The sequence below is a fragment of the Hippoglossus stenolepis genome, chromosome 11 (genome assembly GCF_022539355.2).
Source record: "Hippoglossus stenolepis isolate QCI-W04-F060 chromosome 11, HSTE1.2, whole genome shotgun sequence".
NCBI lineage: Eukaryota > Metazoa > Chordata > Actinopteri > Pleuronectiformes > Pleuronectidae > Hippoglossus > Hippoglossus stenolepis.
Window position 1 is genome coordinate 14,558,208 of NC_061493.1, and position 22,895 is coordinate 14,581,102.

Here is a 22,895-nt window from a genome sequence, read left to right on the forward strand (position 1 = left end):
TTACATGTTAATAATTGGCACATATTTTTGTGTTTGAAGCTCTGCTCGATCAGCTGAAAGAGTCAGGCACCAGCGGGGACACGGTGCCCAGTGCAAGCCTGGGTAAAATGCTTGAAGAGGCCCAGCGCATGGTGAAGGAGATGGCGAACAGGAACTTCACCCCTCAGAATACAGCTGCCGAGAAAGAGCTGGACGAGGCCAAGAAATGTACGACACTGGAGAAAATTCTGTCAATTCTCCCAAAACCCCAAAAATTGAAGTCTCTTGAAGACTCTATTGTCTTCTCTTCTCTTCTCCAGTGCTTGACCACATCAAGGCGAATGTAAGTAAGCAGTGTGACCAGAATGAGGCTGCGGCAAAGAAAATCCGCGGCCGGCTGGAAGATTACGAAGCGAAGCTGAAGGACCTGGACAAGGCTCTGAAGGAGGCGACGGAGATGGTGAAAAAAGCCAATGCTGAGAATGGACTCAGTGCTAAGGCCCTGGAGGAGCTGCAGGTAACTCACAAGTCGAGTAGTTATAAGGAATATGTGTGTTTCTTGGTTAATAGTTTGTACAAAAGTCACATTATACGACAACATCATACATATTACTTCATTTCCCGGAGGTTTTAAATATATAAATAATAATCATAATGATTTCTATAATATCATTTAAATAAATATAGCATAATGATTGAAACGATTGTTAGAATAAAGTCTTAATGTTACGAGATAACATTTTGTAATTTTCTTGACTAAAGTATAATACTAATGAAATAATATTCTGGCTTTATTCTCGTAATATAACACGTTTCTGTCGAATCCAACTTTTTTTGTAATAGTAGGACTTTGAAATTACTGGGGTTATCTTCTTAGACATTTCCCTATTAAGGCATCGTAGAATAGTCTTTATTATACATCTAAATGATAAAACATTAATTTACACATAGTATACTAGTAATTACATAGTTATAATGAAATGTATCCATATGCTTCCTACAGAAACGTATTGAAAACCTAAAAAAGGAGCGGAAGACGGTTGTGGACCAAATGGCCTTGGCAGAGGATGAGCTCCAGAAAACGGAGGATTTGGTGGAAATGCTCACCGACAGTAAAACGGTAAACACTTGCCTGCTTTGTTACAATAAATGACCTCATCTCCAATCCCACACCAGCGGGCTCTCAGGTCCTGACACGCCGTCCCCTCAGATAACGATCGCTGTTTTCTTCACTGTTCACTGAAGTGCGGTAAACTGAATTTTTCTGCTGTTATGAATAACTTGCACCCATCCTTCTTCACATCAGGAGTACGAACAGCTGGCTGCACAGCTGGATGGTGCCAAGACCGATCTGACCAAGAGGGTGAACGACATTTCCAAAGCAGCAGCCCAGGAGGACATGGTGGTGGCTGCGGAGGAACATGCCAAGAACCTCCTCAAGATGGCAAACGAGCTTCGGGAGTAAGTAACAAAGACACAATAACTGTCTGTTGCTTGTGCTGAGATTTCCCTCCTGGTTCCAGTGCTATTCGAGCATTAACATCACTGCATGAGATTTTGTGGTGGTTGTATTCTCCGTGTGTCTGTGGTTTATTTTCTTCCCTTGTTACTGTGTGATAGTTCTGTGAAGAATGCAAGTGGACGAACTGAGGTGCAGGACGCAAAAAACGCCATTGACGCCTACAAGAACATAACAGATGCCATTAACGCTGCTGAGGCCGCAGCTAAAGAGGCCAAAGATGCAGCGGACAAAGCCTTGAATGTAAGCCACAGTAACTTCTTTTTGGCATTATATAAAATATCATTAAGCTTTTGACAGAACACTTTATTGAGTCAGTTTAACTAATTAGTTTTTCTTAATTTAGAACGTGAGGAACCAGAAGCTCAATAAAAGAGCAAAAGACCTGAAAGAGACTGGTGAGGACCTGGTCCAGGTTGCTCGTGAGGCAGAGAAAAACCTTCGGGGTTAGCTCTCTTTTTTTAAACTGTTCCTTATTTTATTTTTTTACCTTTAAATGCACCCCCCCAAAGCTCAGTCACTAATCTTAGTTTTTTCTCAAACAGGAGCGACCGACGACCTCGCTGAGCTGAAGAAACGTCTGAAAGACGCGGACAAGAAGAAGAAAACTCTCCAGACAGAACTGCGTGATGCAGCGGACCAATTAAATGACATCAAGAGAGGTAGTGCAAGTAAAGGCATCACATGATGAGCGTTCATATGAATCTGTTGCCAGAATTCGTTATTCCTTTTTGTTTTTTCGATCAGATGACATCAGTATTATGATTGAGGAAGCCAAGAAGAAGGCAGCTTCAGCGAACAATACGACGAGCGACACTATGGACAAACTGAACGCCATCAAAAAGGAAGTTGACAAGATCAGGGTCACTCCTGTGGACTCTAACCTCGGCAATATATTGGACAATGTTGACAAATCGGGTGAGAATTTGAAAAAACGTTTTTACATTATACATATGTAGAATTAAAAGTATGGCTTTTTAAACCCATTGCATTTATCTGACTCTTGCAGTGAAGGACTTATTGAACACCATCCCATCTCTGACCAGTAAGATCTCAGAGGTGGAGAACCTGACGTCACACCTCTCACCCATTGGCAACATATCTTTGAACATCAAGATGATTAAAGACCTCATCGAACAGGCACGGGACGCAGCCAACAAGGTGAGGTTCCACATCTGGCCACGTCTCGTTTACACCTCCAAGCCTCAATTTAACCAACCAGTACCCCTGTGTGGTGCCTCTCTCTGTTGGCTCTAATTCTCTACATCCTCTCTTCAGATTTCAATCCCGATGAAATTCAACGGCAAAGGCCACGTGGAGCTGCGTCCGCCCTCCAATCTGGAGGATCTGAAAGCCTACACTTCGCTGTCTCTGTCGCTGCAGAGGCCCAAAGGCAGAGGAGACGGACGGCGCCGACGCAGACAGACCATAGATGAAAAAAACATGTTTGTGTTGTATCTCGGCAACAGAGATGTAAGTGAATCCCAAAACAGCAAGTGAATATGACATGAGGATTTATTTTGTATTTGTAAATAATGCATGAACCAAACTCTGTTTTGCAGTCTTCGAAGAACTACATAGGTATGGTTCTGAGGAACAACAAGCTGCACGGTGTGTACAAGCTCAATGGGGTCGAGTACGAGATGAAGTCGGGCTACATCACGGAGTCTGATCCCGAGCCGGCCAAGTTTGATAAAGTGGATCTACACAGGTGAACTAACACTGTAGTTCTGTGTAGAAGAGTATGAATGCACATATATGCTATCACTCTTATCCTGACTCTGTTTAACTTAAATTTAAACTCACGATTCAGGATTTACCAAGATGCACAGATCGTCCTCACCAAAGACTTCGTGTCGACTACTCCCACTGAGCCGATACTAATCAGCAATCAAGGAGAGGAGAGCAAGAACCTGCTGGACCTCAGCCCCAGTGATGTTGTTTTCTATGTTGGAGGCTACCCTGCCAACTTCACTGTAAGCAACAATTAGATAGCGACAGCAATACTATAGATTATAAACCAAAAAAATGTTTAACTAGCGTGAGATTTATGAATACCCTTCTCTGTTTGGCCTCTCCTCAGCCGCCAGCTTCTCTGAACTACCCCATGTACAAAGGCTGCATCGAGTTCTCCTCCTTCAACGACAAGGTCATCAGTCTCTACAACTTCCAAAAGGCGGAGAATATAAACCCGACGATTCCGTGCAAGAGGTACTTCCTGACATGATTTGCATTTATAGAAACTCAAATTTGAGATACAGAATGTGTGAGTGATATGCATTTTAAGCACAAACCAGGGGTTTACACACAGTCCCTCTTTTTTTTTTAACAATTGATGCATTATACAGATATGTAGAATGAATATAGAGGCGGTATGGGTAAAAGCACATTAAATGCATTGTACAATTCCCAAAGCCACAGATACATGCACATTACATGTATGTGACTATATTCCATTGCACACACATACAATTGTGTACATGCAAGTGAGAACAGCTGCGTGCACCCTCAGCTCAAGAGTCACCTGATAATGTCCCAGTGACCATTCAGGCCTCTGTCAAAATCTGTCAGTGAATTGGCTGCTCTCTCCGTATTTACCAAATCGAAATAACCAGATTTAAAGAAAACATGTCTTCTGCTTCTCCACTCTGTCTAGGTATGTACCACCGATGGATTCCGATTTCTTTGAAGGCACTGGATACGGCAAAATGCTCATAGGTGAGCCATCGAGCTTCCTCCGCATCGATATGTCCGCCTTCGCGCGGTCAGAAAATGGTCTCCTCTTATATATCGGAAGCGAGGTAAGCTATTCTTTGTATGGATACTGTTTAAATGCCTTTATGCTTTTGAATTTGAATTATAGCTATCATTTGTTTTCTCTTCCACACAGGACATATACTTCACCATAACTTTGGAGAAGGGCTTCATTTATCTGAATAGCAATTTGCTACAAGAACCAATAAAAAGCAAGAGCGAAAACAGATCATTCCCGGTAAGAAACTTTTTTTTATGATCGCTCAAATGACACAGATAAATAAAGAGTAAATTATTGAACCACATCTTGCTTCTCTCTCGTTTCTACAGAATAACGATTGGGTGGACATCCTCATCGTTATCACAAAAGGAAAATTCACAATCCGTGCCAACAGGGTAGACCTGGTTACGGCCACTGCTAAGTTCACCAACAGCGAATTTAAAGAATACTATATCGGCGGTTTGTCACAAGACCTGAGGGAAAAGTATGTGGTTTTCCCTCTTCGTCATTTTGTGCCATCAGCGTTTCCTCACTGTGCAGAAATAACTTGATTTTCTGTTTCTTCTTCACAGACACAACATCACCATTCAACCATTCAAAGGATGCATGACGAATCTGAAGCTAAATCAAGACTTTAAACCTATAGATGAGCAAGTTGGCGTCAGCAAAGGATGCCCCAAGGATTCCCTGGTAGGAAATCACACTTTTATGTCCCTAATTTGTTTGTACATTCACATCAGAGCATGAACCACAGGGACGTTAATTAACTGATGCATATTGTCCATGTTTCCATCTAGATTTCTCGTAAGGCAGAGTTCAGCATGGGGAGCTCCCTGTACACTGACCTCCAAGGCTTTAGCGGTGAAGATGTCACCATCTCCCTGGGATTCAAGAGCACGGAGAATCAGGGTCTCATTCTACAAGACAAAAAGCTGGTAAGTCTTTGCGTGTGTTTTAAAATCGAATGTTTGTATCGCCCCACAGCAACAAGGTTGCTGGTTTGAATCCCACTTCCCTCTGTGTGGAGTTTGCACTCCCACTTTTGCTCCCACAGTCAAAAGATTGTGGTTAAGTTAGACTCTAAATTGACCCTAGGTGTGAATGGTTGTTTGTCTGGTTATGTTGGTACTGTGCTCACCAAACAGCTACAGCCATTAAAGACTAAGCGGTGTAGATAATGGATGGGTTTGTATCTGTGACTGATCTGTGAGAGACCACACGTAGATCTCAGCTTTTAAAAACGTGTTTTTTTTCTACTCTCTAGCCTAATGGGATTAATCTTGCACTCGACAATGGCTACGTCGTTCTCAGTTTCAACAACGAGATGCGGAAATCGATCAAACAGTACCACGATGGCCAGTGGCATTACCTGACTGTGAAGAGAAGAGCTGGAAGGTATGACCGAGGCAGTGATTATACATATAACATTAAACACGATATATTAATGTTACAGTTGATGCTCAGATATACGTATACTGATGAAAAGAAACAAGTATATGGACTGTGATACCTTTGGATTAGATCAAACTTTGGTCACATTAAAAGCAATAAAAAAGTCTGGCAAACACTCACAAAGTGAATTTACATGATTTTTCCAAACAGGATCGAGCTGCTTATTGACGATGAAGATAAGGGTCAGACGCAGCGCGGCCGCCCTTCCATTCCTGACACAGATGGCTCCCTAATCCTGGGAAATAACCAGTACAAAGGCTGCATCTCCAACCTCTACACAAGACGGTAATCTTTTCCTCACCGTGCTTGATTTTAAAATTTAGGTCCTGCCCAAATGTTATTATTGTTTTATTGTAAATTTTTCTTTCCGTCTGTTTGCAGGCCAGCGAATCTGTACAAGGCCGAGGACTTTAGCACCTTCAAGGCTTCTGGAGACGTCCTGGTTGATGTTTGTACCTCTGACACGCCCGCTCAAATGATGCTGGACCGCATTTCTAAGAAGGTGAGTTACATGCTCCCACATTCTGTGATCCATTTTAGTAATCTGTTTATTCTATTAACTTGTTATTGTTGAATAAAGCTGCATTTCCACTGCAGGAACTTTCCTCAGAAACTATGAACCTTTACAGGCACTCGAGATTGGGAATACTTAACAAAGGTCAGGGATGCATCCAGGGGAGGGGCCAGGGGGACAGTGGCCCCAGCCCAAATCTGATTGGCCTCTGAAGTGCCCCTGTCATGTCAGAGGTCTTAAAAAATCTAGTCACTTACTAACAATAATAACAATAAGAACTTATGATTTAGAGAAATCCTAGATCCACCACTGACAATGGTACAGAAACATTTGGGGTGGGGCTTGCCGTGCTGGAGATGCCTGATTGGTCGAGTACTAATTTCTTGTGTATTGAATGCAATTTACCTGTGGTTGTCATTTTCCAATCAACAGCAGCAAGATTTGAATCTCCTCCATATTTACTGTTAGTCATGATTGTTCTACAGTCCTTTGCTTTACCGCCATCTAGTGGACTGGAGTGGAACAGCTTGTAGTAGCTGTCAGTTGTTCTCATGTCAGAGGTATTTTGCCAACTCTCCCCTGGTCTTTAGACCTCGGTGGAAAAGAAGAAGAATAACGCTCTGCAGGAACTTTTATTCCCAGGAACCTTTGTCTAAATTGCAGCTTTACTGGGGCATTTTATTTGTAGATATGACCCAGAAAACTAATATGTACATTATGAACATAGCGACTTGATGATGATTGATTCTAGCTGTAAGTCACACCCAGCTTTCATTTTATCCTTCTTAAACTTTCATACCCTTGAATTGTAAAATTCAGTGTTGGTGTGTTGTTGACAGTTTTTACATTAAATTTTGCTGCCTTGTTTCCAGAGATGAAGAAGGAGGAGCCCTAAAGAGCCGATGACAAGAATCTAACACTGACACGGAAAAATGGCCGTTTGCACCACGATGTTCATTTGCTTTTGCACAAGCTCATTCATTTGCAGTGTACTTGAATAAAAAAACAGCAACTTGCATGAATGTTCCAGTAATCATCATAATAATTATAAATGTATTGTAACCTTTGTGTCTTCTATTTAAAAATCCAATAACGACAAAGACTTGTGAATAACAAGATTGAAATCATTTCACGTCTCATCTCTTTCTTCCATGAGCCACTTTCTAACAGTCAATCACAAGCATGTTCCCTCTAACTCACCACTCATCTCAGAGCTATAGCATCACAATCAACAACAAACATGCCTGATTATCATCATTATCATCATTATCATCATTATCATATGGTAGAAGCAGTAACTTTAACCATCACATAAAATGACTCCTAGTCATGATCATCGATATCAGTAACTTTCACTTTTAAGACAATTAATATCAATCAAAAGATTCATATGGACATGAATATTAGTTATTCTACATTTAAGAACACAGATAGACCTCAAATTTGTGTTCAAACTGAATCTTACTTTTTGAGTTGCAGCTGGGTCAGAATAAAATAGTGTAACAATACAAATGAATTTGTCTCGATTTTAAAAACCAAAACTAAATGACTAGATATTGAATTTAAATGGGGTCCAGGCATTAAGACTGAGAAATATTGGTATTGAAGTAACATTAATAGTAAATGAAAGAATTTCCTGAGATGAAATGCAGCTAAGTCCTCGCAGTGAAAAATGGGAGTTCTTCTAGATCTTAAATATATAAGTACTCTCATCATATCTTTTCAGAAGTATCAGTGTATCTTTACAAATCATTGTGGATCTTGCATGCGCACCATCATTTACTAAACTCTGTTACTTGATTCTGATCATCTGATTGAAGGAGGTCATGTCACAATTACAGTCTGTTCTCCATTAACCTCTTAAATTATCTACATTAAATAATAGATTTACAAGTGTTGCATGAGTCCAGAGAAGTGCACTACGCTGGTTCACTATGGTCCAGACGTGTAGATCACCAGCAGGGAAACACACTTCTCATGATGAAGCATGTCAAGAAAAAAATGATATGTCAACTATTAATGATGTTTTTTTATTATATCAACACCTCATGAGCCATTTCAGAAAAAAAAAATCTCAAAATCTTTTTAAAAGTTCATCTCTTTTATCATGAAGTTGACACCAAACAAATCGTTTAAGGAACTATTCTCCTGGTCATTGTTAACCAACAGTTAAAAAGCCCACACAGGAAGTTTATGGGGGTTGTGCTAACTCCAGAAACAGTTATATCAAAATCCTTAATGTTCCCAAAATAAAAAGAACGACTGACGTCTATACATCAAACTGAGCAACCTGTCATCAGTTCTAAAAACAAGTGTTGAATATACAACTACAGGGTTTTATTTTTCATTTTCTGGGAGTTGGAGACATCTAGTGTCTTTCTGGTCTGCACGGCAGCAGCAGTCAATTCATGTAGCCATTGATCTGCAGTAATTTTGATCAGTTAAGTTTAAGTCAACTTTTCAGCAAACATCTTTTTGAAAAAATCACTATTTTTAAACTTAGCAAATGTGAATGGTAGCTTGTTTTCTTACAGTACATCAATTAGATTTCTGTTGAATGGACAAAAAGCTATTTGAATTAGTGAACATAGCCTCTGTGAAACTTTTCCTTATTTTCTTCCTGTTAGTATGTAGGAGGACATCTAGAAAATCTAGAAATGAAATGAGTTTTATATTGAAAATAATTGGCTGATCTAAAAAATGATTTGCGGATCGTTTAAATAATCATTGGTTGAAACCTAACATCCTTTCATACACGTCCTTAATACTGGAAATAATTGAGGTTCTAATGTCTTTTATTTGCAGAGTTTTCCCTGACTTTTTATTATCCGACAGAGATCATCAAAAAGCTGTGATGTAGCAGAGATTTATGCACCAATCCTGCACATTGTGTGTTAAGTTTGTGCTGTTTCAGGATGGTGTAATGCAGCCCATAAATGACAGTGGATCAGCGTGTGCACTGCCAGCCCTGGTTTCACATGCTTATCGCATGGGAGGCCCTGTTAGCAGCCTGAGCTACAATCTTCCACTGCCGGTGCTGCTGTCCAGGTCAGGGAGCAGCCAACACACATGACACATCAAGTGGAAGCTCTGCAGAGTCTGTCAGAGCCAACACACACACACACACACACACACACACACACACACACACACACACACACACACACACACACACACACACACACACACACACACACACACACACACACACACACACACACACACACACACACACACACACACACACACACACACACACACGCACACACACGATGATGATGCTTCTCTTATCTTCATCCCCAGAGCTCACTTCTCTCTGGATGTCAGGACCGAATCTTCTGAAGGTCTGCTGTTCTTTGCTGCTACCAAAGGAGGGCGCTCTCATCTTGCTCTGTACATGTCCAAGGGCAGGATCAGACTGTCTGCAGGCAAAGAGAAGAAGATCTTCAACAGGGAGAATTACGATGATGGAAAGTGGCACTCGGTCAGTGGACTTGATCACTTTGTATTTCAACACAGAACAAAACTCATTACAATTTCATAACTAATAGCATGGAACCATTAAACCCACATGAAGGAAGGAAACTACACACTTTACTATTCTTTATGTTGGATCATGTTGTTTGTAGATCGTATTCAGTTTGGAGAAGAAGAAATTCCGATTGGTTGTGAATGGGATCAGAGCCCAGGATGGTCAGCTGACAAACACTGAGCTGACGTCCATGCAGCAGTTTGTGTATCATTTGTACCTGGGCAGTGTCCCTGAGTCCCTTCACAAACAGCTAAAGGTATAAAAAACATCACACACACACACACACACACTGGTAAATTCATACAAACCCAGAAACACAACTTGATTGACAGATTATCTATCAATGTATTTGTTTTTACTTTTCCAGTTGAAGTTCCTTCCGAAGCAGAGTGTGTCTGGCTGCATCCGTAGTTTTAAAATGAACGGAGCGCTCATGTCCAATCCAGCCACAAACCTGGGTGCTGGCCCCTGCTTCAAGGGACCAACACAAAGAGGGGCCTATTTCTCAGGGAATGGAGCACATGTTCTAATCAGTGAGTACTCACCACAGTCACAGTCAGATAGGTAACACTCTGATTATGTTGCGCACAGAAGCATTTCTAATGATCATAATGATTTCTAAAATATTCTCCATCAGGAGCAATTATACACATCCACACAATTTGTGTCTCTCTAGACATGACACAAAACTATAAAAAATGAAAGACAAAGCTTTAAGAGGTGATTAAGGTTAAGGAATTGCTCATTTAAAGGATGCATGGGTTATTTAAGATTATGGAAATAAAAGATTGTGTGAAGGACACAGTTAAAGCACTACAGGAATTTCTTAGGAAAAAAAGGAAATCTTAATAACTGAAAGAAATCTATTGAGCCCAGGTAATTTTGATGTTTGTGGATTTTCTTGTATTATAGTAATGTGCACCTACATAGTAAAACAAATTCTGTATTGCATTTTGAACAATTTTTTGAACCAATTTCCCACATTTCCAAGTTGTGTTAATACTTACAGTCTAAACTAAATCTGTGACTATGACATCCATGATGTCTTCTGTTTTCAGATGACTCCTTTGCCGTGGGCTCCAGCTTTGAACTGCTGTTTAATATTCGGCCACGAAGTCTGACTGGACTCCTGCTACATGTTGGTGATTTGACCAGGACATACGGGAGGACTCACTATCTCAGTGTCTACCTTCTCAGAGGAGAGGTGAGACTCCACTGCACTACCTCTGTTTGTTGCTGCCATGTTAGTGGATTAAAAAAAAACCTTTTTGTGTCTGCTCTTACACCAAGGATGTATTTATTTAATAAGAGTCTTCACTCCGACATAATATTATGTAGCTTTGAAAAAAAAAAAATAGAATGTAGCTTTGAATGAGCAACAGCGCCCCCTGCAGCCACACATCATGATTAATTCTGGGATCTACAGTATGTCCAAGCGATTGAGTGGTTTTCATGAAAGGAAAAACATGGGCGATCAATCTGTTGACCAGAGCTCTAATCGTGGTGCCACTCACTGAACTGAAACACAACTGAACGGTGGCTATTACCCATGATCCCTGGCTTCCTGACCTAGAGGAGCTCCCACTGAAACAAATAGACCAAACTCTATTTAGAATTCTTCATATTTTAAAAGTTTCCTCGCTTAATTTTAGAGATAAAAAATGTTTTTTAATGACTTATTTTTTAGTATTTTTCAACTGATCTACAATTCAGGAGTACTCTTGAATTGCTGGGCCTGACTCATAGTCAGTTACACACTTCTCACAGGAGCTGATCACTAAAGTTACATAGAGCAGACACGCTCCTTAAGTCCAACAGATTTTGAAGCTGCTATTTTAAGGTATAAAAGTAATAATATAGTATAATAATAAAGGGAATTTGCTTTGCCATTGACATTCACAGGTGGTGGTACAAGTTAACAATGGAAACGGGAACTTCATGGTGTCTGTTAAGCCCAAAGCTTCTTTATGTGATGGAATGTTTCATAAAGTTTCAGGTAAAACACACACGCTCACATTCAGAATGAACAAATCCTGCTGTTAGGACTCATTAGGAGGCTGTTTTAAATGGTGATGAAGTCATGAAGTCACTATCCACGTATCTTCTAGTAATCAAGAGGAAGAATGTTGTGCAACTGCACGTAGACACAGTAGACAATTACAAGATTGGACCACCGTTCTCCACTATCCTGCAGACCAAACAACCCCTGTATGTGGGTGGCGTTCCTGGTGAGTGTAATCTCAGTGTTAATCTCTTAATCTCCAATTCTAAAACATATGATAAAACCACAGCGACATGTTGACAAATTCTCCAGTTTTGATATCAATATCAGTTTGAAATCCCTCACCTGTTCACTGCGTGCTCTCCTGCAGAGACGCCAACGCAGCAGACGCTCCCCCTCACGTCGTCCTTCGTCGGATGCATCCAGGACATGATTATCAACGAGGACTCCGTCTCTTTCGAGAGGCTCCCCGCTGCGTTCGGCCACGTCAACCTCAAAGAGTGTCCAGGTTGAGCACAAGCGTCTCACTGCGTCATCACTACACAAACCTTGGGACCACATGATCCACCGTCAACCATGTGCAATCTGTTACCAAGACAGATAATGTGTTTGTATGTAAGAATGTACATATTATGAGGAGTGTGTGTCAGTGAGTGTGAACGTGAGTGTGTGTGTAAAATAGAGATATGAGCATATGAGCAGTTGACAGTTTCATAGTAACTGCCTCTTTATTCGACATTTCTGTATTTATTCTGTGACACCAAATCATGAATTCATATCCTCACAGCAGTTTGTTTTACGGTCTGATTCATTCTCTGTCGACAATCAAATTCTACTGTAAATGCTGGTGACGGGTCGGAGAGAGCAACCCAGCACTTTAAGAGAAAAACAACAAATGATGCCTTTTGTGATTGTGATACGCTTATGTTTTTTTTTTTGTTGACTCAAACGTTTATATCCTACTTCAAATCCTATTTACACAACTCAGAGACAATTCACATGTAGAATTCTGCATTTTAACTGGTTCAGTCTTCACACAGTTTGTTCCCATATTACTGCCGTTCTGAAATCATTTTCCATTTTGCATTCCTTCTGCATGCATGACAAAGTTCTGTGCTGCTGTTTACGTCAGTTACACCAGAAAACAGCACGTACTGAATTTTGTGGAGCGTTTGTCTTTATGCTGAAAATAGACTTTACTGTAGCATAAATCTGGTCTGTAATGTTTGGGACCATTTATCCCCCTTTAACGGTGCATGATGTCTCACACAAGGACATTCATGGGAAACATGAATGTGAAAGTGACAACACAACTGCAAAAACCATAACACACTGCAAAAGCTACAACACGTATGCAAAAGTTACAACACGTATGCAAAAGTTACAACACGTATGCAAAAGCTACAACACGTATGCAAAAGTTACAACACGTATGCAAAAGCTACAACACGTATGCAAAAGCTACAGCACAAATGAAAAGCTACAACACAAACGAAAAAGCCACAACAAAATGGCAAAAGTTACAACAGAAATGCGGAAGAGACTACACAACCGCAAAATCCACAACCCAAGTACAACAGAAGTGAGTAACAATGGATGTCTGTGACTGGCTTGACAGGTTCACACAAACAAAATCTCACTTTAGTCACTCGCTTCCGATGTGATTATGTTTCCGTTGCGTGGCTTTTGTAGTTGTGTTGTCGCTTTTGCGTTTGTGTTTTCAGTTAATGCACATGTGTGAGACTTATGGGCCACCATACATATTGCTATTTAAAACATGTATTTTTATATACATAAAATTCTCCATCAAGTGTTTATTTACCTGCCTTGTACATTTACACCAAAATTTGTGATATGAGAAAAATAATATGCATGATGATAAGTAATATTGTACGTGCATTCCTGTGTTGTGACCACTGACTTGTAAAGGATTTTGTAATCTGTTCGTTATAAATACTTTGTTTTGTGCCATAAGTAAAAAGATCTTTTGACAAACCAAAATTATTTTATGTTCTGACGTGTGTTTACTTTTTGATTGTAAGATATCGATTAAAAATAACTTGAAATATACTTGAATGGGTCTTATATTTGATTTAGAAAAATACCTACAATGTCTATTTTCCTCCATATGCCTACATTATAGGAGAAGGATTTTTCATAAGCGTCTGAATTCGAATGAGTTTAGATGAAGTGGTGTTGGTCTTTGTCAACACACAGTTCTCTGCCCCTCAGGGAAACATATTATTCTTATTATAAGACGATAGAAACCTGTTAGAACACGCAGCAGGCTCTTCCACACACTTTCCCCTCGCACCTCATTGGCTGACAAGGTAAAGACGCCACGCCCACTCCCGTGCTGCCTTCACTGACTTGTTGTGACCTTCTGAGTGAAAGTTGTACAAACAGGTGTTGTTGTGTTTTTAATTTGTTGTTGCGTTTTTTAATGTGTTGCTGTGTTTTTTAATGTGTTGCTGTGTTTTCTTACTCGCTGTTGTGTTTGGGGATTTGCGGGTCGTATTGTGAACTTCAGGGCCACCGTACACAAAGCTATAATTCCGGTGGCGCTTTGAATGCATCACGTTTCCGGAGTGAACGCACAAACGCACCGGGCAGACAGAGGCAGGAGGGCGGCGGGGAATCGAACAGTGACTCCACCGCTGTGACAACCGACAGCCACCTACTACACTCATGTTGTCATGTCAGCGTCCTGCACCCGTTCACCGTTCAGTGTGACAAACATGGCTTTAACCGCGGTTCCTCTGACGGGCTCCACCGGCTGAGAGTCTCCCGCCTGGAAGTGAACTCAGCGGACCTCCCTCCCTCCTTCCGCCCGTCCTGCCCTGCTCTCAGGCCGCGTTCACTCCGTCGCTCGGCTCCCTCCATGGCGGACCCTGCGGACCCAGCCCCGGGGAGCGAGTCGAAGGAGAAGACGGAGCGAGTGGACGACGCGGAGCTGGCCCTGCAGGGGATCAACATGCTGCTCAACAATGGCTTCAAGGAGAGCGACGAGCTCTTCAGAAAATACAGGTCTGTCTCCCTCCGGGGTTGTGTCATTCAAAGACATCACGATGTTTCTGCTTCTATTGCTAACTCATCTCAGTGAACACCCCCGAAGCACTATCTGTACTTTGCAACATCCATGTCACGAATCCTGTTCGAGCTCCCTGAGCAACCCCCCACGTCCTGACTGTGACCTGTGAGGCTCCTGCAGGATCGTGATGGACACCTTCACTGTAACTTGTTCCACACAGCAGTGAGCAGCTGGTCCTTCCTGTCAGGCCAGTTCTCTTGCTTCCAGATGGACAGGTCCAACCTGGCTCAGCTAGCGACACATGGAGGCTGTTCGGATTTGGCTGCACCTGCCTAAAGGGATAGTTCACCTCAAAACTCAACATTCACTCATTATCTATAACCACTGAGCCGAGTGAGGGGTGGGTGAAGTGTCCACTAAACACTTATGGAGTTTCAGGGGTAAACAGCGTTGCAGTCAAATCCAAAACAATTGTGTAAATGGTGACAACTTCTTCAAATGTAAAAAAGAACATAGCATGCCTCCATACTGCTGGTGTGGTGTCATCCAGGTGTCCTTAAGTCCGACAGTCAAATTCGACTCAAAACGACCCATTTACACTGTCTTTTAGCCTAAATGTCTGTGGTTGTCCTCCTCTGGAGCTGCGTCCGTCTCTTCCGGTGGTGGACATTTAGGCTGAAAACACGGTGTAACTGACGCCGTTTCGAGTGGAATTGGAAGTCGGACTTATGGACACCTGGATGACACCACACGAGCAGTATGGAGGCATAGGTTAGCTTTTTTTTCTGTTTTTTTCACATTTGAAGACACAATGTTTACCTCTTGAAACTCCAAAAGTGTTCAGTGGTGCCATCGGCATAGTGGTGAGTAGATAATGAGTGAATTTTCATTTTTGGCTGAACTTTCCCTTTAAGCTCGTTCAATGTTGCAGTTGTGGGGCTTTAATTTACAGCCCAAATGTCTGGAGGAAACCTGTAATTTATGTTTGTATTGTTTTGTAATTGATTCCCAAAGAATGTCCGCTGCTTCTTGCTCAGACATTTGCGTTTTCACATACTGCCCATGGGGACAATATCTGGAGTTCAGTGCATGTCTAAAACCAGCTAAACACACCAACCAACCAACAAACAAACAAACAAACAGACGGGGGGGGGGGAAACATTACCTCCTTGGCAGAAGTGTAAAAAAAAAAAGATTTGGGGAACCCCTGCTCTCACTCTGACCAACCAGAGTCCACTTGATTCCTCGTGCTGTGCTGTTATTGGCTCTCACCTTGAACGTTGATGCCACAGCAGGGCAGCCCCTGTGTGTCCTCCCCCCCCGCGGTAAAACTTAAATGTCACCTCTCTCACTAATTGAGTTTAGCTCTAGGTGTCGTCCTGTTTTGATTGCATCAGCAACAAAAAAATAGATGAAGGGAAGTAAAATAAAAAACACATACGCAGTAAATGAGAGAGGCCGTGTGACCGACTGTATTGACCAACTTCCTACTGGCACTGTTAAACAGTGTGTCGCATTATGGGTGAAGGACAGTGGTTACCAGGAGGTTGAGTGTATCTGTACCATATGAAATCACCACATTTATTCTGAATCAAGTTGTTTTTGTCTGTGACTAGAGATGTTACGATACCATGTTTCCTTCCTCATAAGAAACCCGGACTTTGCATATTTGTCGTTACCAAGTACCGATCTGATACCACAGCATTTACATACATAGCAACAATAGCTGTATGCTACTAACCCTGAAGTGAAAAAGATGATTGCTATTCTTATTTTCTGGCCTGGCTCAGGTTAAACCTTTTGAAATAACAAATGCATACATTTTTTATTATTAATTTTGACAGGCTTGTGCCACCCCTCTGAACTTAAGTGTTGCGTACGGTACACGTCACTGTTTAACTTGTGGGACTTTCCAACGTGAAGTATTGCAAAAATTGCTGACATTTGAGCTAGTTCAGGGTAACGCTACACTACCGGAAAGAAAGTTGCAGTTTTATCTTGGTGAAACTAATATACTTTAAAGACGTGGTATAATTCAGAAGGAAGATTTCCGTACTCCCCGTTGCCCGACAGCAGAATCAGAAGAATTTCTAATGCTGGTATTGGAGCATCTCTAACTGAGACTCTGTGTTGTCTGTCAATCAGTCCAGTGTTTGATCCCTTGTCACTCCGCCTCATCTGTCACTGACATGTCACTCGTTCTCATCACTTCTCCTATATCATCTCTTTCAGGAGCCACAGTCCGCTGATGAGTTTCGGGGCCAGTTTCGTGAGTTTTCTGGTGAGTGCAGGAGCCGGATCCTCAACATGCTGCTGACTCAAATGATTGATGAATTCCTCTTTGAAAAGACCAGTTCCTTTACATAATGACGTTCACGGAATTTCCCTTTCTCCCTTGTGTTTCTGTCTGGGCGCAATGCCAATAAACAAAGTCTCAAAACAGAAGCAGGACTAACTGCTGAACTAGAGTTTGCATTGAGAAGTCATTTTTATAAACCACATTTCACCAAGATTCGTTTAAATTATTACATTACATTTGTTTGGCTGACAATTCTGTCCATTGCGACTTATAATAATAAGTTCATTCACACACAACAGAAACAAGTAATGTCATTTAACACGTCATTAAAAATCCCTTGTCACTCTCCTTTTGACAGTATCACGAGTTCTTTGTCAGCAGTTATTGTGCATTGCTAAACAAATAAACTTGTCTCCCTGTGACTGGACTTTTAAAGTGTTTATTTTTGCCGTTTCTACGTTTTTTGTTGTGTGTAGGTGGCTGCGTGTTCTCTTCAGCTGTGACAAGCTGATCTTAAACATGTTAGAAGGAAAATGGGATCCTACTGTAAATAGTTTGTTTGAAATCTGTAACAGTTGGGGAACTGATTAGTTCAGATTTGATTTGTTTTCTTGCTTTCTGGTCTTCGGGATTAATCCCAGGATTACGATTTTTGCTTTCCAGAATTTGGCTTTAGTTGAATATCAATGTTAAGCCGTTGTTGTTCTTCTGGCCACCTGTTTGTAGAACGCCATGATGACGTTTGAAGAGGAGAAAATGCAGATGGCGTTCGAGGACCTCAAAGCTACAGAGAGAATGTGCGAGAGCGAAAACGCCGGCGTCATTGAAACCATCAAGAACAAGATCAAGAGAAGTGTGAGTAACGTCTTTATATTATATACAGCGGCTTCAGAAAGTATTGAGACCACTTCACTTTCTGCAGTTTATTCTGTTGTAGATTTCTAATGACAAATTGAAAATATGTTTTAACAAATTGATTGAACATCAAAAACTGATGTATCTCCTTTTATAGAAGTGTATTCCTACTATAATACTTATTTATTATATCTATTGAATTTAGATTGTTTGAAAATAGAAATGTATCCAATCCATGTAAAGTTACTGTATATAGAACAAGTATATTTAACCTGAAAAGGAGCATTTTAAAATGGACCACAATGTCCAGGTTTACTTGTTAGCTCGTCACATCGTTGGGTGTTTGTGTTGGCAGATGGACTCCCAGAGGTCAGGGGGTGCTGCAGTGGACAGACTCCAGAGGCAGATCATCATTGCAGACTGTCAGGTTTACCTTGCGGTGCTGTCTTTCATCAAACAGGAGCTGTCAGGTACAGCATCTAACTGCAGTGACTGCACCTTTACTGGTGTGAGATGAAAATAAGAAACATGTTTGTTTCCAGCAGGTGATTGCATTGATATCATTCGCTGTTTCACTGACTTGACTTCAATTCTCCCGACAGCGTACATTAAAGGAGGCTGGATCCTCCGTAAAGCCTGGAAGATGTACAACAAATGTTACAGTGACATCACACACCTGCAGGAGGGCAGCAGCAGAAAAAAGGAGTCAGAACACAAATCCAAACCGTCTCCGTCGTCCTCCGCTGAGCCGTCGGTGCAAAGCCGCTCATCTTCACCCGGGCCGAGCCCTTCCCAGAGACTTGACGGCATCAGCTCGGAGGCTCTGGACCGGCTAAAAGGTTCGGTCAGCTTTGGTTACGGCCTCTTCCACCTCTGTATCTCGATGGTGCCGCCGCACCTACTGAAGATCGTCAACCTGCTGGGCTTCCCGGGCGACCGTCTCCAGGGCCTCTCGGCGCTCACGTATGCCAGTGAAAGTAAGGACATGAAGGCGCCGTTAGCTACGTGAGTACGTGAGTGAGTAGTTTAATAGGGCGGGGTTTATATTTACACGCCGCTGCTGATTGGGTAACACCTCTGACACACCAACCAATTAGGAGAAAACATACCTAGGTGGGCGAGCCGGCCAATCAGACCAGACTGGGCCTTAGAGAGACAGGAGCTAAAAGCCCCTGTTTCTGTCAGAGGCTGAAAAGAGGAGCTGCAGCAACTGACAGTGGAAAGACATTGATGTTTTCTGAACATTGTCTGTGCTTCCCCTTACAGCTTGGCCCTCTTGTGGTACCACACAGTAGTGCAGCCCTTCTTCGCTCTGGATGGCACAGACACACAGGCCGGCCTAACAGAGGCCAAGTCCATTCTCCAGCAGCGGGAGGCCATCTATCCAAACTCCTCCCTCTTCATGTTTTTCAAAGGCAGAGTCCAACGCCTTGAGGTAAATCCATGTTAAGAATCAGCCCCTTTTTATATCTGATGCTTTGCTGATCGTTCTCCTAAGATGAGAAAACTCAATGTTGTCTTCGCTGTAACTCACACCACAAAGTTTTCCTTTCCAGTGCCAGATCAGTGGCGCCTTGACGTCCTTCAGCAATGCCTTGGATCTGGCTTCTGGCCAGAGGGAGATTCAGCATGTGTGTTTATATGAAATAGGTACTACTTGTTTTTTTTCCCTCCCCTCTTCAGATTTTAAACCACCTTCCTCCGCACTGGTCTGCATCATAACTCCTGTTGGTTCACGTTTTTAGGTTGGTGCAGCATGATCGAGCTGAACTACAGAGAAGCCTACAGGGCCTTTGAGCGGCTGAAGACTGAGTCCCGCTGGTCGCAGTGCTACTACGCTTATTTAACTGGAGGTGATAACACGACAGCTGACTTGGGCTTTACGTTCATTTAGTACTTGCTTCTGATTCCTGTTCTGTGTTGCGTAGTATGCCAAGGAGCCACGGGCGATCTGGAGGGAGCTATCGCAGTTTTCAAGGATGTTCAAAGACTTTTCAAGCGCAAGAATAATCAGATAGAGTTGTTCTCCATGAAGAGGGTGAGTAGGTTTCCAGCCGATTGTGCAGTGCAAACTCTTCCTAAAGTACAATGTGTCAATGTGCATATGCATGTGTTTACGTGTCTTATCAGGCTGAGAAGCTGAGGAGTCCCTGTCTGTCCAAAGAACACTGCATCCTGTATGTGATTGAGATACTCTATCTGTGGAAAGCTCTGCCCAACTGCTCCACTGCCAAGCTGCAGACCATGTCACACGGTACTGGACTGTAAGAGATTCCTTCAAGGTCTCACTTGTATCATGGATAAAGGTGTAAGCTTTGTTATTTTGTGTCCTTGTTGTAGTCCTGCAGGGCTTTGAGGAGGCATCGTGCACAGGCCTGAAAAACCTGCTTCTTGGTGCCATAAACAAATGTCTTCAGAATACCAAAGATGCTATTCAGGTAAGCTAATGTCGTGTTTATGATACAATGTAGAGTCTGACTGATATGGATTTTTGGTAGAAGATGCTGATAAACTGGTCTATATATATAGATATATCTAGATATATCTATATATATATATATATCTAGATATAGATATATATCTAGATATATAGATATAAATATGTAAAAAGAAAAAAATTGTCAATGATTCCCAAGATGCCGTTTTCAAACCCTTATGACAAAAAAAAGAGAGGCTTGATACTTTACAGTTTAAGCATAAACTTAATTCTAAATAATTGAATAAAAACACTAATACAACCAAATAAATAGGTAAAACTTGAATTAAGAATATGCATTAAGAAAATGTAAGCATGGATTTTACTTGCAGGTACTACTACAGGTCCACACCCAGCAAATACCCCTCGACAAGCTCAGATTACCACCAGCTCACGCCACAATTCATAATCACTTCTGCTTATATGAGTCAGTCTACGATGAAGAGAGGAGAGCGTGGTGGAAAGTCTTTCGATCTACTTTTCTGCGTTTGTTTATTCTGAAAAATAAAAGTTTTACTAAATAGGAGCTGATACAGATTTGTCAGTCAAAGGTTCTTATCGGCCAACTGATATCGGCTGGGCTCTAATACAATGTATGGAGCCTGGACACCTGACGCACTGCAAGATTTGTTATTGATAAACTGGATACTCATCATTTAATAATCAATACTGAGGTGATAACAGCTAGAATTTAGTTTAGTGGGATGTGACTGAGTTGTTCCTCTTGTATTTGCAGTATTTCCAACTGGCCGCGAGGGACGAGGTCGGTCGCCTAACCAACTCTTATGTTCAGCCCTACTCCTACTATGAACTGGGCTGTGTGCTGCTGAACAGCCCAGAGGCAAGTTGTGTGTGTGCGTGATAGAGTTTAATTGAGATGGTGGAGAAGTCACGTTATCTAAATGTGTTATTCTTTTTTTCCTTCTCCAGTCTGCAGGGAGGGGCCACATGCTAATGCTTCAGGCCAAGGTACAGTAGGTCTCTTTGTTTTACACGCTCTGAAGAGTTGTACAAAACACTTTGTTTGCTGAACGACCGTTGATAGATTTCAAGTAGTTGCAAAATTAGTTTAGTCACGACAAATCCTTGGAACTTATGAGTTCCAGTAGGCTAAACTAATAAAGTGAATAGTATGTGCAGTACCTGCTGTGCACTGGGTGTAGCCTCTTTGAGTTGCAGTGCAGACGTCTGGTTTGGTGCAGTAGCATTGACTCTGTTTGTGGATGTGCAGCTGACATTGACAGAGTACAGTTCTGTCTCTCTCAGCTGTGGCTGTACCACTCGTCTCTGCGTAGTTCATCAGACGCAGCAAAGTCAGAACGGAGCCGAGCGTAAAGCTGTTTCTATCTCACTGAGCATCGAGTGCATTGATCTGTCAGTGTGAACACATGATAGATGGCACAGACAAAATAACACATTTTACTCACTCTTGTCTCTTTTATTCACACGGACTATGCAGGAGGACTATGCTGGCTATGACTTTGAGAACAGGCTCCATGTTCGTATTCACTCAGCTCTGGCCTCTATGAGAACTGCGGCTCAGCCTTGACCCCTGCACCTCAGAAAGAACTGGAAGAACGGGTGTTTGAAAAAGCCACAATTTCAATCTGGGCACTAAGGCTCTACTGTTTTAATTTATTTTTCATATGAGCCAAATGGATTTTAAAATGTGTGCAATATATACATGTAGGTGTTTTACAGAAGAACAGTTGCAAGAGGAGTTTTACTGATCTGTTACTGTCCTGCACAATACATTGAATCTTTTTTATTGTTTATATTGTTAATTAAAAGATTACATACCAGTAAAACCACATAAATGTTTATAATTTTGAAAAGTCAGGTCAATAATGTAAATGGCACATAAAGTATTATCTGACAAAGAAATGACTACTCGGTTGATGACTTTGAGAAACTCTTATTCTTACTATCAGTGTTTGTCGCTGACTTGACATTTGTGCTGTTGAGACTTTGCTACTCCACTGGTATGACCACTAAGCACTGACTAGTTCTATTATTTTACCATAGCCCCCCCTTTTTTTAGCAGAATTGTTCTTGATGTAAATACGTGCTCACAAGTTTTAACCCTGTGCCAACATCATGTGGCACTTTCTGCTGTAAACTGGTTCCCACTTTAGATCTGTTTGTTTTAACATAATAAAAAATGAATATTGTTTTATCCAGTACAAAAAGTTTGTTTTGAAGTTACCTACACGTGCACCTACCAAATATCACTGCTCATTATTAATTCTAACAATTAAAAAACATTAACAGGTCGTTGCAACAAAGTCAACAGGGGATATTGATAAAGCCAAGATATCCACGATACGTACGACGATACACGAGCTCAACTTATTGCGAGTGTCTGTCAATGACGACGTTTTTAAATTGCATCAAATAATATTTAAAGTAGAGTGAAACCAAACTTGCTGGAAAATGAGCACTTGAACATACATCATATAAAACATTACTAAAGTGACAAAC

General features: G+C 41.5%; 2 protein-coding genes across 2 annotated transcripts in view; both read left to right on the top strand.

Annotated features, from left to right (window-relative positions):
* LOC118117187 (laminin subunit alpha-3) overlaps positions 1–13,768 on the top strand; it is a 54,932-nt gene extending 41,164 nt beyond the window's left edge. The window contains exons 51-79 of the mRNA XM_047341870.1: positions 40–207; positions 300–496; positions 983–1,099; positions 1,286–1,440; positions 1,600–1,741; positions 1,845–1,944; positions 2,044–2,160; positions 2,246–2,416; positions 2,508–2,659; positions 2,777–2,971; positions 3,061–3,209; positions 3,312–3,474; positions 3,582–3,709; positions 4,155–4,299; positions 4,389–4,490; positions 4,583–4,737; positions 4,826–4,943; positions 5,051–5,188; positions 5,518–5,648; positions 5,856–5,990; positions 6,087–6,207; positions 9,134–9,267; positions 9,523–9,703; positions 9,849–10,007; positions 10,119–10,284; positions 10,810–10,955; positions 11,654–11,747; positions 11,860–11,979; positions 12,124–13,768. Of these exons, the coding sequence (XP_047197826.1) occupies positions 40–207; positions 300–496; positions 983–1,099; positions 1,286–1,440; positions 1,600–1,741; positions 1,845–1,944; positions 2,044–2,160; positions 2,246–2,416; positions 2,508–2,659; positions 2,777–2,971; positions 3,061–3,209; positions 3,312–3,474; positions 3,582–3,709; positions 4,155–4,299; positions 4,389–4,490; positions 4,583–4,737; positions 4,826–4,943; positions 5,051–5,188; positions 5,518–5,648; positions 5,856–5,990; positions 6,087–6,207; positions 9,134–9,267; positions 9,523–9,703; positions 9,849–10,007; positions 10,119–10,284; positions 10,810–10,955; positions 11,654–11,747; positions 11,860–11,979; positions 12,124–12,266 (4,142 nt within the window). The 3' untranslated portion in view covers positions 12,267–13,768. The remainder of the gene's footprint in view (positions 1–39; positions 208–299; positions 497–982; positions 1,100–1,285; positions 1,441–1,599; positions 1,742–1,844; positions 1,945–2,043; positions 2,161–2,245; positions 2,417–2,507; positions 2,660–2,776; positions 2,972–3,060; positions 3,210–3,311; positions 3,475–3,581; positions 3,710–4,154; positions 4,300–4,388; positions 4,491–4,582; positions 4,738–4,825; positions 4,944–5,050; positions 5,189–5,517; positions 5,649–5,855; positions 5,991–6,086; positions 6,208–9,133; positions 9,268–9,522; positions 9,704–9,848; positions 10,008–10,118; positions 10,285–10,809; positions 10,956–11,653; positions 11,748–11,859; positions 11,980–12,123) is intronic.
* Positions 13,769–14,317: 549 nt separating this feature from the next.
* On the top strand, positions 14,318–22,597 carry LOC118118290 (tetratricopeptide repeat protein 39C). The gene is made up of 14 exons (XM_035171347.2): positions 14,318–14,780; positions 17,017–17,065; positions 17,810–17,938; positions 18,294–18,408; positions 18,541–18,943; positions 19,205–19,373; positions 19,495–19,588; positions 19,684–19,791; positions 19,867–19,976; positions 20,069–20,192; positions 20,279–20,376; positions 21,151–21,255; positions 21,345–21,383; positions 21,874–22,597. Exons 1-14 carry the CDS (start codon positions 14,635–14,637, stop codon positions 21,961–21,963), a joined length of 1,779 nt encoding a protein of 592 aa, XP_035027238.1. The 5' UTR covers positions 14,318–14,634; the 3' UTR covers positions 21,964–22,597.
* The last annotated feature ends 298 nt before the right edge of the window (positions 22,598–22,895 follow it).

What these genes read in the sequence shown, in the direction of transcription:
- LOC118118290 (XM_035171347.2), top strand. Translation starts at nt 14,635, where the DNA reads ATGGCGGACCCTGCGGACCCAGCCCCGGGGAGCGAGTCGAAGGAGAAG. An exon ending in AGTTGTTCTCCATGAAGAGG is followed by an intron (nt 19,977 to 20,068) that starts GTGAGTAGGTTT and finishes GTGTCTTATCAG; the next exon opens with GCTGAGAAGCTGAGGAGTCC. An exon ending in TGCTAATGCTTCAGGCCAAG is followed by an intron (nt 21,384 to 21,873) that starts GTACAGTAGGTC and finishes CGGACTATGCAG; the next exon opens with GAGGACTATGCTGGCTATGA.